The sequence below is a fragment of the Xenopus laevis genome, chromosome 3S (assembly GCF_017654675.1).
Source record: "Xenopus laevis strain J_2021 chromosome 3S, Xenopus_laevis_v10.1, whole genome shotgun sequence".
NCBI lineage: Eukaryota > Metazoa > Chordata > Amphibia > Anura > Pipidae > Xenopus > Xenopus laevis.
Window position 1 is genome coordinate 73,421,685 of NC_054376.1, and position 19,094 is coordinate 73,440,778.

Genomic DNA, 19,094 nt, shown 5'->3' on the forward strand with positions numbered 1-19,094 from the left:
AAATCTATTCCAATTGGTAAAAGCTGATGAGGAGGGCATCCTATAATTCATTATAAAAAACAGGATAATGAATACATCTCATTCAACCCCTTAGGGGAGATAGTGTCCAGGGTCCGTATCCAGCGGGCTTCCTTTTGTAGCAGGATCTTCCCCCTATCTCCGCCCCTTCTCAATGGGGGAACACAATCAATCAACATTGCCCGCAGTGATGGCAATGAGTGGCCACTGTTCACAAAATGTCTGGCCAGGGGGATTTCAGTTTTCCCGGTAGCCAACGCCGACCGAATTGCTGATCTATGATTGTTCATCCGCAATCTAAAAGATGTAACACATTTACCTATGTAGTATAAGCCACATGGGCAGACAATACAGTAGATCACATGATCAGAGGTACACGTTAATCGGTGTCGTATCTGTAACCTCTTCCCACTGTGGGGGTGAGGGAATGTGTCCCCAGTTAGTAGGCAGCCACAGGTCTTACAATTTCCACAGCGGAAACAACCTGGTTGTTTCCGCTGTGGAAATTGTAAGACCTGTGGCTGCCTACTAACTGGGGACACATTCCCTCACCCCCACAGTGGGAAGAGGTTACAGATACGACACCGATTAACGTGTACCTCTGATCATGTGATCTACTGTATTGTCTGCCCATGTGGCTTATACTACATAGGTAAATGTGTTACATCTTTTAGATTGCGGATGAACAATCATAGATCAGCAATTCGGTCGGCGTTGGCTACCGGGAAAAACTGAAATCCCCCTGGCCAGACATTTTGTGAACAGTGGCCACTCATTGCCATCACTGCGGGCAATGTTGATTGATTGTGTTCCCCCATTGAGAAGGGGCGGAGATAGGGGGAAGATCCTGCTACAAAAGGAAGCCCGCTGGATACGGACCCTGGACACTATCTCCCCTAAGGGGTTGAATGAGATGTATTCATTATCCTGTTTTTTATAATGAATTATAGGATGCCCTCCTCATCAGCTTTTACCAATTGGAATAGATTTTACGCTGGGAAACTGGTAGTCTGACAGCGCTGGCGTGTATCTCTCTGGACTTTTTAGAAATTTTCAGAATTTTTCAAATTTTTCAACTTTTTGATTTGGATGATATGGCTATTTATTGCTGATTTGAATTTAACTTTTATATCACAGAACACTATTTGATTGAAGAGTTTTAATGTTTTAACTTTAATGTATATGTCTATTTATATGACATATGTTATATTAAACTAAGGCACTTATATTTTAATTATGCACTTAGCACTTTATAAGGGAGATAAAAAATTTTTATCTGCACATATTCACTTTTAATAGTGGTGTGGGATATGCTAACTGATGACACATTCTGAATAGTATGTTATCGATGGGGGTGATCAATTGAAATTGGAAGGTTTGTTGCATATGGATGGCGATTTTTGATTATGTTTAGAAACTGGTGGGATTGATTCAGGTTATAATGTAAGATTGCTTGACTGTATATTATCCAGATATACATTGGCTTTTCATGCTCTAAGAATGTGTCTGAAGTAGAGGGTTAAATTGAGATGTATCTACATAGTGGCTGTGTAGGTAATGGTTAAGGGTAATTGAATGATGATGTCACTATTGAAACACTACACTGATTGGTGTGAGAATTTTTAAATGTGTGATACTCACTTGGATACACTATCCTGATGACGACCCATTAAGGGTTGAAACGCGTAGATGTGAGCGGTGAATAAATCTTTATATACACTGATGAAATTTGCTGTGAGTGCTTTCATATTGGGCATATGTGATATACGGTTAGCACCCAGCTGTGAGACTTTATATGGTGAGTGCCGTTACATGTGGAATTATATATATATATATATATATATATATATATATATATATATATATATATAAATATATAAATATATATGCTCCATGAATAACAGAGCTGTATGGTATGACTTCATTTGCAAAACAACAGCTGCTTTTCTGTAGAGGGTAATGATAGTGATTTCAATATCTGAGTGGTTTCAGATAAAAGCAAAAGGATCAGCTGATGTCTTGAATGAGGTAGTGCCGGCAAACATCATCAGGATCTTGTGCAAGGAAGAGCCACTACTAGCGCTAGGTGGCACTGTAATCCACACACCCTCAGCAGGAAAGATAGTGCCTGCAATATTTCAGTACTTGAGCTTTAACTAAGTAAAATCATTCATTCCAAAATTTCTTGTACAAGAATTAAAGGATAAAGTAAAAAAATAAATAAAGGTAAACTTGTTAAGATTTAGATCTAGAACAAATCCTAATTCTGTGAATACTCACAGCTTGAAATGCCATGGTAAAAGATTTAGTGCATGCCAACATGTTTTACCACATGACTTTCTTTTGGAAAGGTTGGGTTTCCCACCACCAAAGATTTTCTCAAACTATGAGGCTATTACTGTAGTATATGCACTTATTTATAATTGTAACCTGATTTATGTCGGAAGAACAACTGTCAGGAGCGCTCTGTTGCGTAGCACTCTGCTTCACACCCAAGATGGTGGTGCCCTGGGCCACATACTGAAGTCATTGTACTCCAAGGAACACCAAGACGCAGAAATAGGTTGCACTTCTTGGCATTCCTGGGTGCTTTATAATTATTGATTAACTGATTCTTGGACTTTTGAACCTCTGCCTTGTACCTGATGATAACTTATTGCTGTCTGCCCTTGAAACTTCTGCTTGAATCTCGACCACAATCCTTCTTTACCCTTTGGCTACCACAAATTGGACTTTGTACCTAGTGCTTCCTTATTGGTCCGGACTTTCTCTGCTAATTGGGCCATGAGGCCCTGACACAAACTAGGGCAGTAAGTAGCCATATATGGGAACATAACAAAATACAAAAAGGAAGAGTGACCATAGTGTCCTACGACATTTCAAACACAAACATGGAAGTAATCCAATCAATTTAAAATTCAATGTGTTAGTGGCAATTTGAGAGAAGGTGTTAGGTTGAAATGTGTGAGTCAAGTAACTTTTTGGATACATTATTTGAATACATTGTGTCCTGGTGGTCTTAACATTGACTTTGCAGCTTGAAATAAGTTAATTGTTTTCGTCTGTCTAATTGGTGTCTGTGTTACAGTCCTGCAGCGGTTCGGGTGAACATGGGGTACCATAAATAAACGGGTACCAAGTGGGATGAGGGTAGGAATTTAGAGTGCAGGTACAGATGCGGGTCACGAATCTGTGGGTTGGGTTGCAGGTCTCATCTATATTTCTTATCTTATGTTATATTGTCTATATTTTACTCTTTGATTTCTATATATTTTATGTCTACTCCCACCACTGTCACTTCCGGGTGCAGCAACAGTACTTCCTATTAAATGGTGGTTGGTGGGTTGCAGATAAGGCAGTTGCGGGCATGGGTTGGGTAGTAGATCCAAATGGGTTAATATTTGGGTTGCTATTCGGGTTGCGGGTCTGGGTCTCAAGAATAGGTTCTGCACAGGACTTCAATTTGTATGGGTCACATAGATGTATTTTATTAAAAAAAAATGTCCTCCTAGTAAACAGTTGAAATCTGTTGATGATGGTGTCCTCCTTTCATTTTACTAGCCTGATATACAGTAGAGTGTACCTTTTTATCAAGATTGTGCAGATATTTTGTTTGATAATATTGTAATATATGTGTATAAGTGCAACTCGGTGATTGACTCTAACAAGCGTTTATATTACTGATCACTTATTAATAACTCTGTGGTATGGAGCACCAGTGAAAAAGGTCAAAAATGATTTACTTTATGATCCATTAAAAAAAATGTGACACCACAAATAAGTGAGGCGTCATGCCACTTCATCAGAAGGGATCTCTTCACATGCTATTATTTTATTTATGAGGAGCGCCAGTGACTCTATCCCACCAAAGATGTTAACACACAGAACTTACATCACATTTTCTACCACCCACACATGCAGTTGGACATAACTCCCAGTGTAGCTGCACTTACTCTGGAATTTTGGGAAATAAAATACTGCATTATGGCTAAAAACAAATATGACAATTTGTTTCCAGAATTGGACTTTGCACACTGCATTTGTGGTCGTAGATGAGTCCCTTTGTGTTTTTCTTCTTTGATAATGTGTAGCTTCTGAATTGTTTGTTTGCTTTTCTAATTTTTGTTTTGCAGCTGTCTATTATATAATTTATGAAGTTCCCTTGTTGCATAGTGTCCTAACTGTCCAAGCAACCATAGAATTGATTTGGAAGTCATAATATGAATAGTAACAATAACAGTAAGGTTGTGGTCTCATAGAGAAATGTTTATTTAGTTGACAAAATCAACTCTGTACACATTGCTTGATGGTTGACCCAGGTTAAGGTATAATGTGAAAAAGGGCCACGTGAACAAACACTCAAGTACTTAAAGAGCAAGCCAAGCCACTTCTTTTGATTTTCTTAGACTCATTTTTATCTGGTATGATACCAATGGATTGACAGAAAGCTGATGTCTGATGTGTAATTCCAATATTTTACAAGGCATTACGCTCTCCACCTGTCGAAAATGGGGTTAATATCTGTTGTGGGGATCACATTAATATATTCTGGATAATGGTATTGTAAGTAGTAAATTTTATAACTTTATAAAGGACAGATTATGTCAAACACCTTCTTGCATTTTATAATGAAGTAAGTACTTTTGAGGCTGCAGCAGATTAAGTTGTTTGTATAGGGATGACAAAGGATCATGTACATGGATTGGTTGTAAGTAGTGGATTTTCTTGGTAGGATGTCCAGGGTTCTGTATCATTTAACTTTTATTCAGTTTTTTCATTAGACTTGCCGGAATACGCAAAACTGTGAAAGCCAATTCATTCCATCCATCAGGTTTTATCTTTGCAGGGGTATCTGGTCAAAATGGCAACCTGGGCAGATAAGTTTCAATGTTGATAAACGTAAGGTTATGTATTTTAAAAATATAAAAAAAGTCACATATAAAAGTGCCTAAACAAAAAATGATAACCTATTTAGGCTCTCCCCTATTCCTTTGTTAAAGGTCAAGAGGGGGCATTCAACAGATTTACGTGTGCATCCATTCATGCAGGGCTCCGTGAAATTCACACCATTCAAAAATGAAAACTGTGGATTACACCTTCTCAAGAAGTTACACCACTTTTTATTAATTCATTAAAATCACAAGTGGCAACTGTGGAAAACAGTGCCCAACATGCTAAGGGGACATCCCTTAACCATAGGCTTCAGTGATTATGGGGTATTGCCAAAACGCATTAGGCATTTTTTTCACAACAGCCAATTGTGATTTTGATGCAAGTCACATATACCCTTAATCGGACTAAGAGAGACAAATCCTTTATGAAGTAGGACCTGGGTATATTTGTGAATAATAAATGTAATTGTCAGCAAGGCTTTTTTATTCCTTTTTAAAGCCCCATCTAAAATATCCACTGAAGTTTTAATCTCCAGTGCTATAAAAAAGGAATGTTAATAAAATAGAGAATGTCCAAAGATGAGCAAGTAAGCTGATAAGAGGTATGAAAGGTCTCAGTTATGAGGGAAGTTTGGCTAAGTTGGGATTGTTCACAATAGAAAATAGATGCTTTATTCACCTACAGACCTTTTCAGCAGCCACAGGACATTGAGGGGCAGATAGATGAAAATGTGAGATTAGCGCCCAGCACTGAAAAATTCACACAATTTCTATTCATTCCTATGGGATTTTTAGAAGTGTATTAAAGGAGAAGGAAAGGCTTGGTGCACTTGGGGAAGCCAAATGTTAGGCACCCCCAAGTGATTGTATTGACTTACCTAAAAACCCTAGGACCGGTGCTCCTATCAGCAGAAAACTGGGTTATACCAGTGAGCACCACGGATCGATCTTCTTCCGCCTTCCTCCTTCGTGCGGTTGCACATGTGCAGTAGAACGAACAGCCGAACTTTAAAAAGTCGGCTATTTTGTTCAACTGTGCATGCGTTTGCCCCAGGAAATTTTAAGAAAGGAGAAGACAGAAATGGAAAGTTCCGTGGTGCTCACGACCGGTGCAGTTTTCTGCTGATAGGAATACTGGCCTGGGGTTTTAGGTAATTCAATACAATCACTTGGGGTGCCTAACATTTGGCACCCCAAGTGCACCAAGCATTTCCTTCTCCTTTAATCAAATGGTGAACTCTAATTTTCTGTGGTGATCTCTATCTAATCTCACATTTTGATAAAGCTGCCCCAAGATTAAAAAAGCAAGTTTTTTCATGATTAAAGCAATAGACAAAAACTGTGTTTAGCAACTTTTTATGGTCTTTAAAACTTTTGTGTACTGCTGCATGGAGTGCATTTCAAGTAGCCGCAGTTTCATGTTAAGCAAAACTGTAAATTTCATCTTACATTATATTATATATAAATGCATGAATGATATAGACATGAATAGGTTTTGTTTTGTTTACTTTTGATGCTTGTTACAGTAGTGGTCCTATAACACGCCCATTGTTTGGATTGAATAAGAGTTTAATAATGTCAGTAGTTGTTGTGATCTTTGAATAATAAGTTCATTGGTTCTGCCAATATACTTTTTCGTCTGCAAAGGGAAGTACACAGTAGCATTCTAAATATGTAATCAAATGATTAATCAGTGTGGTTGAGGCTTCCTTCCTGCTGCTCGCTGCACTTCCTCTGTAACTGGAAGAAAATGTGAGAGAAAAAGCAGAACAGCTAGACGTGACACTGTCCTAATAGCCAACAGTACAGGCACAGCATAGTCTGCAAAATTTAAACAAATGATTCTTCAGCAGCATCAGAGTTCCAGAATAAACAGGTAATTACTTTTATTTCATCTTAAAACATCTGGTGTATTTGGCTGATACTTTTTTGTAAATTGCACCATTATGTGTACCCTTTTCAGCTAAAGGAATTACAAAAACCTAGATTTCTCATTATTAAAACCGGCAAAAAGGTACAGTCATATGAAAAAGTTTGGGAACCCCTCTTAATTCTTTGGAGTTTTGTTTATCATTGGTTGAGCTTTCAAAGTAGCAGCTTCTTTTTGGTAAATAACATGCCTTATGGAAACAGTAGTATTTCAGCAGTGACATTAAATTTATTGGATTAACAGAAAATATGCAATTTGCATCCTAACAAAATTAGACAGGTGCATAAATTTGGGCACCACAACAGAGATTTTACATCAATACTTAGTTGAGCCTCCTTTTGCAAATGTAACAGCCTCTAGATGCCTCCTATAGCCTTTGATAAGTGTCTGGATTCTGGATGGCGGTATTTTTGACCATTCGTCCATACAAAATCTCTCCAGTTCAGTATAATTTGATGGCTGTCGCGCATGGACAGCCTGCTTCAAATCATCTCATAGATTTTTAGTGATATTCAAGTTAGGGACTGTGACAGCCATTGCAGCATATTGTACTTCTCCCTCTGCTTAAATGCCTTTGCAAAGTGTGTTTAAGTTCGTTGTCTTGTTGGAATGTCCAACCCCTGCGTAACTTCAACTTTGTGACTGATGCTTGAACATTATCCTGAAGAAATAGTTGAAATTGGGTTGAATTCATCCGACCCTCGACTTTAACAAGGGCCCAGTCCCTGAACTAGCCACACAGCCCCACAGCATGATGGAACCTCCACCAAATTTGACAGTAGGTAGCAGGTGTTTTTCATCCAACATGCAAATCTCTTTTTGTTATGACCAAATAACTAAATTTTTGTCTTATCAGCCCAAAGCAATTTGTTCCAAAATGACTGTGGTTTGTCTAAATGAGCTTTTGCACACAACAAGCAACTCTGTTTGTTTGTGGCGTGAATGCAGAAAGGCCTTCTTTCTCATCACCCTGCCATACAGATATTCTTTGTCCAAATGAATGATGTACTGTGGAGGAAAAAATATGCAGGCCACACTTAGCCCGCAGATTCTTGGCCCCTCTTAGGGGAGTGAACAGTTTCAAAATGCCCATGGGGCCCTTCTAGAAACTGTTCCAAGGTTATGTGTAACATCTGCCAAGTCGGTTCTTATCAGTATCCTGTATTGTTTTTGTATTCTGTGCCTAGGAGAATCATCCTTGAAGCACATCTGCAGTTACTCCCTTAGTTTTCCCATACCAGTGCCTTATCATTCCATTACCTTCCTTCTCATGAATATTTGTTTATCAGAGGGTATATAATGTCTGGTCAGTCCTTTATTCTGTATTCTGTCTCTCTCGAATACATGATCAACGTTTCTCGTGAATGTTAATTATATAAGTAATAAACTTGGATTAACCCTTTCACCTCAAATGTGGTCTTTGGAGGTGATCTGTGGGTTGTCTGTAATCATTCTCACAATCCTCCACATATGCCGCTCCTGTATTTTTCATGACCTGCCAGATCGGGGTTTTACAGCAACTGTGCCTGTGGCCATCCATTTCCTGATTACATTCCTTACAGTTGAAACTGACAGTTTCAACCCGAGATAGCTTTTTGTAAACTTCCTATAAACCATGATACTGAACAATCTTTGTTCTCAGATCTTTTGAGAGTTGCTTTGAGGATCCCATGCTGTCACTCTTCAGAGGAGAGTCAAACAGAAGCACAACTTGAAATTGGCCACCTTAAATACCTTTTCTCATGATTGTACACACCTGCCTATGAAGTTCCGACCTTTTTGCAAAAATCCACTGTTATCTTTTTTGTTGAAAGTGGATTCAATTATTATTCAGGCTGAGAGGGGTTCCCAAACTTTTTCATATGACTGTATGCTCAGCACAAGCCCTATTCATAGTACTCATGTTAAAATAAGGTATACTGCACGTTTAATTCAACAAATTCTGATGCACATGTATACCTAATGAATTAGTACAAGTATGGCAATTGTGAATATACATCAAATAAATAATGTGCTGGTTTTTTTACAGCTATATTCAGTGTTAATAGCAAGAATCATCTGTTTAATAGCATAAGACTTCCAGCTGCAGTTGCTACATTTGTATGTTTTCCCTGTGTTTGTGTCAAATAACTCTAGCTAATATGGTTTCTTCCCACGGTCCAAAAACACAACAGAATATTAATGTTGTTCTTCTTATTAAACAGATCATTATGTGATTTTGTGGTAACTGTTACGGGAAATTATATTGTAAGATCAGTTTTGGCTGGAACAAAAATCATGTTTTCATGTTTTAAAGTGATCCAACTTAGTTGACAAATAGGCCTAAGCTAATTAGATTTGTGCTCATTATTAATTTCTTGAAATACTTCATACTCCGTTAGATAGGAAGGAACCAATGAAGTATCTATTTATTCTTAATATCTTTCTTCTTCAGCAGTAGTGATAAACGAATGCAGAGATCCCTTGTTTTATTTAGGTCTTAACATTTTGTTTTCATTTTTTTTACCATCCAATCTGTTTCTCTGTTAAGTTTAAAGCATGGGCAATATACCCATTTCTCAACATTTATTTAATAGGGCTTGTGCCGAATGTGCTTTTGCCAATTGTTGTATAATATCAATGGTTCTTGTTATATTTGCACTAAACAGGGCAAAACCTGAAATTGTCACATTCTACTTCCTATGGAAGGTAAAAAAAAAGAAGCCTTTCAATAATAATCTGCTCATGATCATGAAGCATGCCAGGCTGTAGCAGGGGACGGGAGGCATTTGTTTATACAGACGGGTATAGGGATGAGGAAGTAGAATGTGACTTTACTTTTAATTTCTGAATTTGTCATTTTGAGTGCAAGAAATAAAAAACACAATTTCCTACTTAAAACAATACAAGCCCTATTCATTGAACTAGAGAAAGTGTACTGCCCCTTTCAGTAAGATGTGGTTTGATTTTCTCCATCTAGCTGCCCAGTGGAGCTGCTCTTCAACACCATAGCAAATGCAGCAGTTTGCTATTTCCAATCTGCACATATGAAAGCACTGGATGTGTATTGTGCTATGCTATAAACATAAGGGCTTTGAAACACAAGTGTGTATAGATCTTTCCTACGCATTCCTTATAGTTATTGCAAGCATCTGCCATATGCAGACCATTCTACACTCTTTTGAAATTAAAGCAGTGTTGAGCATGGAAAGATGTTTTAACCAATGCAGTCTCCCTGGGTCACAGCAGCTGTTAAATCACCTCATTCATCTTAATTCATTATAGCAAAACTATATTGCCTTGTATTTGTCTGGGTCACAAATACATCAGATGTAGGGACTAAAAAGGAAAATGTGGTGAACATTAAAAAACAGACAAAAGTATAATGTCATGGTTTCAGATAGATAGAGGGTGAGAGTCAACACATCAGGTTCAGGTATAGGCAGGCAGTAGTCAGGATAGTTAGAAACAAGTCAGGTGTCAGTAACCACAGCTATTAGACATGGAGTACACTCCGTGCTTTATATTAATTTATAACAAACATGGGTCTCACAATTAATGATTAAACCAGGATAGAGGGTAAAATAGTATCAGAGTGCCTTATTAAAAGGAACTAATAATCTATTTGTTGCAAAATGCAAAGGTTTGCATGTTTGAGCTAAAATAACTTCTCTCCTGTAAAGTGACAGGTGGATGTGTTTATAGACACAAATACCTTTTGTAAATAATGTTAAATATTGCAAGAAATGCTTTAATTCCAACTTCCAAACTTGTTATAAGCCTTCTTGTTTTCCACAGGCAGTACAATGTAAGACAACCCAGTGCCTGGCCTAAGACAAATACCTTTTGTCCTGGCCCCCACTTGCCCCCTTCCTACCACCTGCCTGTTGCGGCAACCTCCCTCCTGCAACAGCAACCTCCCTTTTAGCAGCCTCAACCCCAATCCCACCTCTACCTCCTGCCTCAGACTATGCCCTATGGCTTCACAGACATCCAAGAAAACACTGGCACTCAAAGGCAAGTAACAGCAGGGTTATACCCTTGCGTATTTATTCTGCAAACGTGCAACGTTTCGTGGTCAGACCCCTTTGTCATGCTTGACAAAGGAGTCTGACCCCGAAACGTTGCACGTTTGCAGAATAAATACGCAAGGGTATAACCCTGCTGTTACTTGCCTTTGAGTGCCAGTGTTTTCTTGGATGTCTGCTGAGGAGGGTGCCGATCCCTCCAACACCGTGCACCAGGCGCTGAACTGCTGAAGGCCAGGGTTGTGCGAGCGGGCTACATCACATTCCATTCTATGGCTTCACAGAATATAATGCAAGACAGAGTGGGTGGAAGCAGCCATATAGCATTTTTTCTGCCAATTGTGCCCCTTAGCTAGCTGCCTACTCGGCCTACCCCTAGTTCTGGCCCCAAGACCACCAAAAGGGGTCAGAAGTAGTTTGCTCTTTGGTGAATTCATATAACCGAGTGTAAAATTTGTAAATTGGGACTTGCCAGTATCAGTAATCTGAATGCTGGATCATTAGTGATCATATATGAGGTTATGGATTTTCTTGAATTTAATGTATTTCTAAAATAGCTGCTTTTATTTAAAGTAGATGGAAACCCTTTTCCAAAAAAACACGTACCCCCCAACCCACGTAGCCCCCCTCCCTCCTCCCCCAGGCTAACTACCCCCCTGGGGAAATGCCCCATACTCCATACTTACCCCTTGGCGCAGATTCTTCCAGTGGAGTTCCACACATCCATCTTCCGCGTCCTTGGTAAGCTGACTGGGAGGTCGGCAATTTCCATGTAATTCCGCAGAAATACAGATCTCCCAGTCATCTTACAGAGGAACCCGAAGATAGAGGCGTGCAACTCACTGGAAGAATATGCGCCCAGGGGGTAATTATGGAGAATGGGGCATTTCCTTGGGCAGTGTTAGCCTGGGGGGAGGAGGGAGGGGGATCTACTTGGGGTGGGGGGTATGGGTTTTTTTGCAAAAGGGTTTCCTGCTCCTTTAAGAAGAATTGTAGGTATCATGGCTTGCCTTAATCTATAACAACAGTTATTTAGACAAGGATTTAATCTAAGTCATTTTATGTATTTTTATTTTTCTATTCCGCTTTTAGCTTTCATCTGGCATGGAGCTGGACAATTATGAACAGCCAGTTGTTTTAAGAGACGAAAACCAGCGCAGAAGAAGAAGAATGAGGCCACATTCTGCAACTACCAGTGTATTCTCCATGGACCTAATTCCAATAGAGTTTATTATGCCCACAATTAACCGGTGTAGTAAAGTGCAGGAAACAATGCTACTTGAAGTTGCTGGCAATTGCAGTGTTGAGCAAATGAAAGCACAGGTCTGGATGCATGCTATTGAAAAAAGCCACAACAGCGATTTTTACCAGAGACTTACTCCAGACCAGTTTCTGCTGCAGTATCAAAAGAAAGGACAGTGGTATGAAATATATGACAAACATCAAGTAATACAAACACTAGACTGTATAATGTACTGGAAGGTTTTACAAAAAACTGTAGGAAAGATTCATATTGTGCAGAAAGAAAAAACCCCAGAAGAAATGATAGAATATCAGAAAACTTTAAATTACTTGATTGGATATGATGTTACAGATGTAAGCAATGTCCATGATGATGAGTTAGAATTTACACGTCGTCGATTAGTTACTCCCCGAATGATTGAACTGTCCAGGAGAGATGCTAGGTTATATTCCATGGACCCATGGGTGACTTCTAAACCACTTCCAGAATATTTGTGTCAAAGAATTACATCCAATAGCATTTTTATCATCATACACAAAGGAATGACAAGCCACACAATCAGAGTTTCTATTGATGATACACCAGATGTAATATTGCATAGTTTCTTTACAAAGATGGCAAAGAAAAAGTCACTGTTGGAGATTTCTGAGGAGAACAGTGAACTTGATTTTGTCCTGAGAGTTTGTGGCAGAGATGAATATATTATTGGAAATGCACCAATTAAAGATTTTCATTGGATAAGGCAGTGCATTAAAAATGGACAGGAGATACACCTTGTTCTGGAAAAGCCTCCTAATGCATTAAAAGATGATGTCCAGAAAGAAGAGTGGCCTTTGGTTGATGACTGCACAGGTGTCACAGGGTACCATGAGCAGCTAACAATTGAAGGTAAGGACCATGAAAAGATTTTTACTATATCACTTTGGGACTGCAACCGGAAGTTTAGAGTAAAAATAATTGGCATTGATATACCTGTTCTGCCAAAAAACACTGAGATCATTGTTTTTGTGGAAGCCAACATTCAGCATGGCCAACAAGTCCTTTCACAGAGGAGAACTACATGCAAGCCTTTTACTGAAGAAGTTCTGTGGAATTCATGGCTTGAATTTGATTTAAAAATCAAAGATTTACCAAAAGGAGCTCTTTTAAATTTACAAATCTTTTGTGGTAAAGCACCAAATGTCTCAATTAAATCTAACGCACTGTCACCAGAGTCTGCAGCTTCAGATTCCAAATTCAAAAATCAGCTACTTTACTATGTGAATCTGTTGTTAATTGATCACAGGTTTTTATTAAGACAGGGAGAGTATGTCCTTCACATGTGGAAAATTCCAGGTAAAGGAGAAGAACAAGGAAGCATTAATGCTGATAAACTTACATCTGCAACTAATCCTGACAAAGAAACATCTATGGCAATTTCTATTAGTCTAGACAAGTACTGCCATCCAGTTGCACTCCCTAAACACAAACTGGTGTCTGATCCAGAGCTTGAAAGGCCAAGGACTGAAATGCCCAACCAACTAAGAAAGCAGCTTGAAGAAATCATAGCTACAGACCCACTACACCCCCTTACACCTGAGGATAAAGAACTGTTGTGGCATTTCAGATCTGAAATTATTAAACACCCAGAAGCATATCCAAAGTTGCTGAGTTCAGTAAAGTGGGGTCAACAAGAAATGGTTGCCAAGACATATCAATTACTGAGTAAAAGAGAAGCATGGGATGATTGCATTCTTGATGTTGGACTTACAATTCAGCTTCTTGACTGTAATTTTTCAGATGAAAATGTAAGAGCCATGGCAGTACAGAAACTGGAAAGTTTGCAAGATGATGATGTACTGCATTATCTTTTACAACTAGTACAGGTAGGGCCTGTTTTTGCATAACTGCTACCACACTTCCTTTTTCTGATTATTTGTTTGCATGAGCACAAAGTACATTTACATTGCCTCACAAATGTATGACAATGAGTCCTCGTTCTCTTTTTCATTCTCACTTCCTATATATTTGTCTCATAGTATAATGTTTAAAGTGAAACACACATATCATAATGTACCAATTATTACAAGGAATTGTATATTTCATAATACTAAAGTTTTGTCCAAATCAGCAGTATCATGATTAAAAATGGTCTTGAGGTACAGGATTACTGTCAAAGATTAGGGTAGGGGCACTGTGGAGATAGAGGTGGGAAAGGTGAGTCCTTAAGGCAGGGACTGGCTGTGTACACAAGGTAGGACAGGAACAGGGTAAAGAGGGCGAGGAGTTGGCTGGAACAGGACGGAGTGGGCATAAAGAGCAGGTCAGGAACAGGATGGAGCAGGTGCAAGACTAGAACTGGAGCAGGATGGTGTGGGTGAAGAGTCAGATCAGGATGGGGACTGGATAGCAAGGTTCAGACAGGACTGGATAGCAAGGTTCAGATAGGACTGGATAGCAAGGCAGACAGGACTGGAAAGCAAGGCAGACAGGAATAGAAACAGGACCAAGCAGGACTGGAACAGGAGCAGGATCAGGCAAGGTTAGGACAAGGCAAGGTCAGGACAAGGCAAGGTAAAAGACTAGAGTGGGAACCAAGCTAGGGGCGTAGCCACAGTGCTTAGGAAGGTCAAAGCCCAGGCACTGGTTATGAGGAAGGCTGTCCTTATATAGGACAGGGTGAGTCCTAATTTACTGACCCCAATCCACCAATCAGGCTGCAGCTGGGCAAGGGCTGCAAAGGCCAGGTTATAGATAATAGCTACCCTACCGACTGCTCATATGACCCAATTATCAAGGCAACGAGCCAGAAACTCAAGGGTCCCTGACTCGAATCCCAGCAGAGCCTGACAGTTACTACCCCTTATATTCAGACATATGCAAACATTTGTTTCCATTTGTATATCATCATACTTTATTTATATAGCACCACAAAGTACATAACATTTTTAAAAACGGGGGTCTTACAATGAATTAAATAAATCACAGGAATCTGGTAGGGGGTGCATTACTAGCGGTAATTGAGTTTTATAAACTTCATTCAGTCGATGATTATGAAATTGAGGAATTGGGTGGCTTATTTGTCATAACATTTTGAGAATTTGTGTTTGATTTTACTAGTAAGTCCCTTCTTTTATTACCCCTCCTGCTGTTTTGAAGTAAATTGGAAGACAAATAGTTTCTTTTTTTTTTTAAGGCTGTAAAGTTTGAACCATATCATGACAGTGCTTTATCCAGATTCCTTGTAAAACGTGCATTACAGGTAATATATTTTCAATTTAAAATATTATCATAACATAGACATTAATATTCATCATTTCAGTTTGCAATATTTATATCAATAAGTCCCACTTTATAATATTGGGCAACTATGCAATAACCCATCATAACCATACAGTTGATTTTATTTTTTAACTCACAGCAGTAGTCTATTATTTGTTGTTGTCAGTGGCATAACTATAGAGGAAGCAGACCTCGCGGTCGCTTCCCGAGGAGTAATGGGGCCCTTTACCCGGGGCCTGCTTTCTCGAAGTTACGCAAATGTCCTCTCTGCAGCCGCTCTCCTAATTGAGAGCTGGCGGGAAGCATCGGCAAACAGCGAAGGGGGGCGGCCAGGTATTGGGTGCAGAGCGAGAGCGTCTTTGCGCGCCGGGCCCCTCTTAAGACTTTTTGCTTGTTGTCTTTCTTTTTTCCATGTATAATGTTGTGACATAAGAAAGATGCCACTTAGCTAGCATATCTTTAGCTGATTAAGTTATCTTTTGTGAAAGTTTATATTACAGGTAGGTTTACTGAAAGGGCATTTTAAATCTACAGCTCCAAACTCTGTAAACTGTTTCTAGGCAAAGTCTGTAGACAGTCTGTAGTCTATTGTAATTGCAGGTGTATCCTATATGCTTTCCATAGTCTTTGCTTGGATACAATTGTACCCATCAATTGTGAAATAAGTGACTGTCATGGACTTCTGTTACACTGCAAATAGTGAAAAATGTCTACATACTAAATGATGTATCATCATTGTAGAACTGATTCAAGCCAAAGATTAGATTTGTTTTAATTATATATTCCATACTTTGGGAAACTTTCCCAACTCTAAATACTTAACGAGAGAGATTTAAAGAGGAAACAGCATTTGTTCTTACATATTTAATCCTATTTCTAGAGCAAACGGATTGGCCACTTCTTGTTCTGGTTTCTGAGAAGTGAGATTGCTCAGTCAATGCATTATCAGCAGAGGTTTGCAGTCATACTTGAGGCGTATTTAAGAGGCTGCGGCAAGGCAATGCTGGATGATTTTACCAAGCAGGTGCAAGTAACTGAGATCCTACATAAAGTTACAATGGAGATCAAGTCAGTTTCTGCTGAGAAGTATGATGTAACTTCACAAGGTATTTACACTAGAACTAATTATATGCTAGTGTTTTACAGATAGCTGGTGTTTTTTGTATATCAGAATAAAAATTACAGCAGTTGTGATTGTTAGTTTAATTAAAAAAACTATATCCACATTCCAAGATTTTAAAAATCCACTTCTCATTTACTACTATTGCATGCCAGTAGGGTTAAGCTGGTGTGACTTTTGTTTTGCAAAAAAAAACCAAAACATTTTTTTTTTCTTTCAATAGTTTTTATTGAGGAAATCGTGCATTACAACATATCCGTTAAACCAAAACATTTTTTATTGCAAATAATTGGCAATCATTATTGGGTTTGATTTCACAGTCCAGACCTTTGATGTTTGATAGATTGAACCATTATATTTATTCATTCTAAAAGACGTTTTCAATTTTGTAAGTTGTCTTTGTCTCTTTAATCATTCATAGTCATTACACAGCTGCGTCAAAAACTTGAGAAGCTGCAAAATGCAAAACATCCAGATAAGCTTCCTGATAGCTTCCGAGTGCCTTATGATCCTGGATTAAGAGCTGGGTCATTGGTGGTAAGTTATTCTTTACTTCCCCAATGTTATCATTGCTTATTCTGCTTGATCAATATTAATGGTTGACACAAAGGGGGCATTTACATCGAATTGAATTGAATATCGAATTGAGATTTTTTTTCCACGAATCTCAAAAAATTCATGGTTTTCCTATATTTCAAAAAAATTCAAAATGTATTAAATGTAAAACACAAAAACTTTAATGCAAAACTTCGAAACTTCGCCTACGAAAAGTTGTCAATGTGCTGTAGAAGTCAATGGTAGCTGCGCTGATCCTATTGGAATGCTTTAAATTAATTGGAATTTCAGAGGTTTTTGGCAAAATTTTTTAGGTTTTTGAGGTATTAATATTTTTTAGCACAATGTTCAGTGTTTTTTTTCAGTTTTTTCATTTTTTTTCTTTTAATAAATTAAATTACTTTTGTGGTTTTAGAGTTTGTGAGTTTAGTTATGGACCTTTAAGCCTCCAAAGTTTTGGCCAGCTGAATACAATAAGTTTTTTTCACAACTGATGAAATGTTTAAAATGTGAATTGGCAAAGTAAAGTATATAATATGTGTAATATGTCAATTATTTTATGTGAAACTATGTTTTTACCTTCAACTTTTTTTAAATAAATGATAGGTTGAAAAGTGCAAAGTTATGGCATCAAAGAAAAAGCCACTTTGGCTTGAATTTAAATGTTCAGACACAACAGCATTATCGAATGAAACAATAGGAATAATATTTAAGCACGGAGATGACCTACGGCAAGATATGCTTATTTTACAGGTATGCTTTTCATTTAATATCCTGGATAGCCTCAGATAAAAAACAACAAATTAATTTCATTCTATAGAGAAAACATAAAATATTATAAATATTAATATACTGTATAAACTACATCCAAATAATTTAAGCTCTCTGCATAATTTGTGAACAAGATCTATCCACCCCTTCTATGATAAATCTGCTCCCAGCTGGCATGTGTTGCCCAACTCTTAATACAAGAGGAAGAGTGAGTGGGCCCAAACTCTTATTTTTTAAATGTTCTTCTTGGGGCATAGGGAAAATGTTAAAATGTGTAACAGACATATATAGCGGTATTATGATATTTTCGGTGGAATGTAACAAAAGACGGTAAGGAAAAAATATTTGCAATGCAAAAATGTATGCCTTTGTGCGAAAAAACTTTCTTTTGCGTGAATTTAATATAGCTTTTGCGAACCCGGAAACTGTTTAGCGACCACTTCCAACAGTGGAAGAAGGTTTGAGAATTTTATAGTTTGCACCAGTGCACAGTAACAACTTACTGAAAAAGTTGTTACGTTTGCTCCAAAAGATTACGGCACCTTCAAGAATGAAAATTCGCAATGCACAATGAAAATTCGCAATGTAATAACAGTTTAAATAAGAGTATTACATTGCAAAATGCAAATTTTAATTCCTATTTGTGCAAATTATATAGCTATTTGCTAATTTTTTACATTCTCCCGTTTGTGTGTTAATCATCATTGTCAGTTTTATTCATTATTGCCTTTTGGTATACAGGAGTGACTTTAATATCTTCTGTGAGTCAGTGCAAATTGTATTTGCTATTCTATTTATTCGCCCTACAAACAAGGGATGTGACGTAATCATGGCAAAAAAATTGCTTTAGAAGTAAATGCAAAATAAACATAAATAAAAGAATAACAAATGTATTGTGCTAAGTGTGATAAATGCAAGTTAGTGCCTATAATAGCACTTAATAGAAACGTCCTCTCAACCTCTCAACCAATCAGTTGAGTGAACCCACAACAATAACATTGGTGAGTAGCTATAGTGCCATTATGGTTTCAGTCCATATCCATTTCTAGTTTTGAGGACTGCACCCAGGCGACATTGACTTATTTTTCGTGAGTGCTGTTTTTTTTCTTTTGTGTATATATAACTCGGGTCGTCCTCACGACCCGAGTTAGTGTGCCGAAACTTTGAAATAAAACGTTCCACTTTTTTCACGATTTCAAGACCTTGGAGTGCGGTTTTATTCTTGGATTGTTATGCTATGCTATAACCAGCACCCAGGCGGTTACCTATATCGTGAGTGCACCACTATAGACTTTGC

The 19,094-nt window shown here is 38.1% G+C and overlaps 1 protein-coding gene across 2 annotated transcripts in view; it reads left to right on the plus strand.

Moving 5' to 3' along the window:
- The window catches only part of pik3cg.S (phosphatidylinositol-4,5-bisphosphate 3-kinase catalytic subunit gamma S homeolog), a 30,003-nt gene that overhangs the window by 1,475 nt on the left and 9,434 nt on the right, over positions 1-19,094 (plus strand). The window contains exons 1-6 of one of the 2 annotated variants that reach the window (XM_018255784.2): positions 6,679-6,786; positions 11,940-13,955; positions 15,266-15,331; positions 16,232-16,457; positions 16,893-17,008; positions 17,633-17,779. In XM_018255784.2, coding sequence (XP_018111273.1) covers positions 11,952-13,955; positions 15,266-15,331; positions 16,232-16,457; positions 16,893-17,008; positions 17,633-17,779 — 2,559 coding nt within the window. In that variant the 5' untranslated portion in view covers positions 6,679-6,786; positions 11,940-11,951. Of the gene's footprint in view, positions 1-6,678; positions 6,787-11,939; positions 13,956-15,265; positions 15,332-16,231; positions 16,458-16,892; positions 17,009-17,632; positions 17,780-19,094 lie in introns of those variants that run through there. The other variant, XM_018255783.2, reaches the window with a different exon arrangement.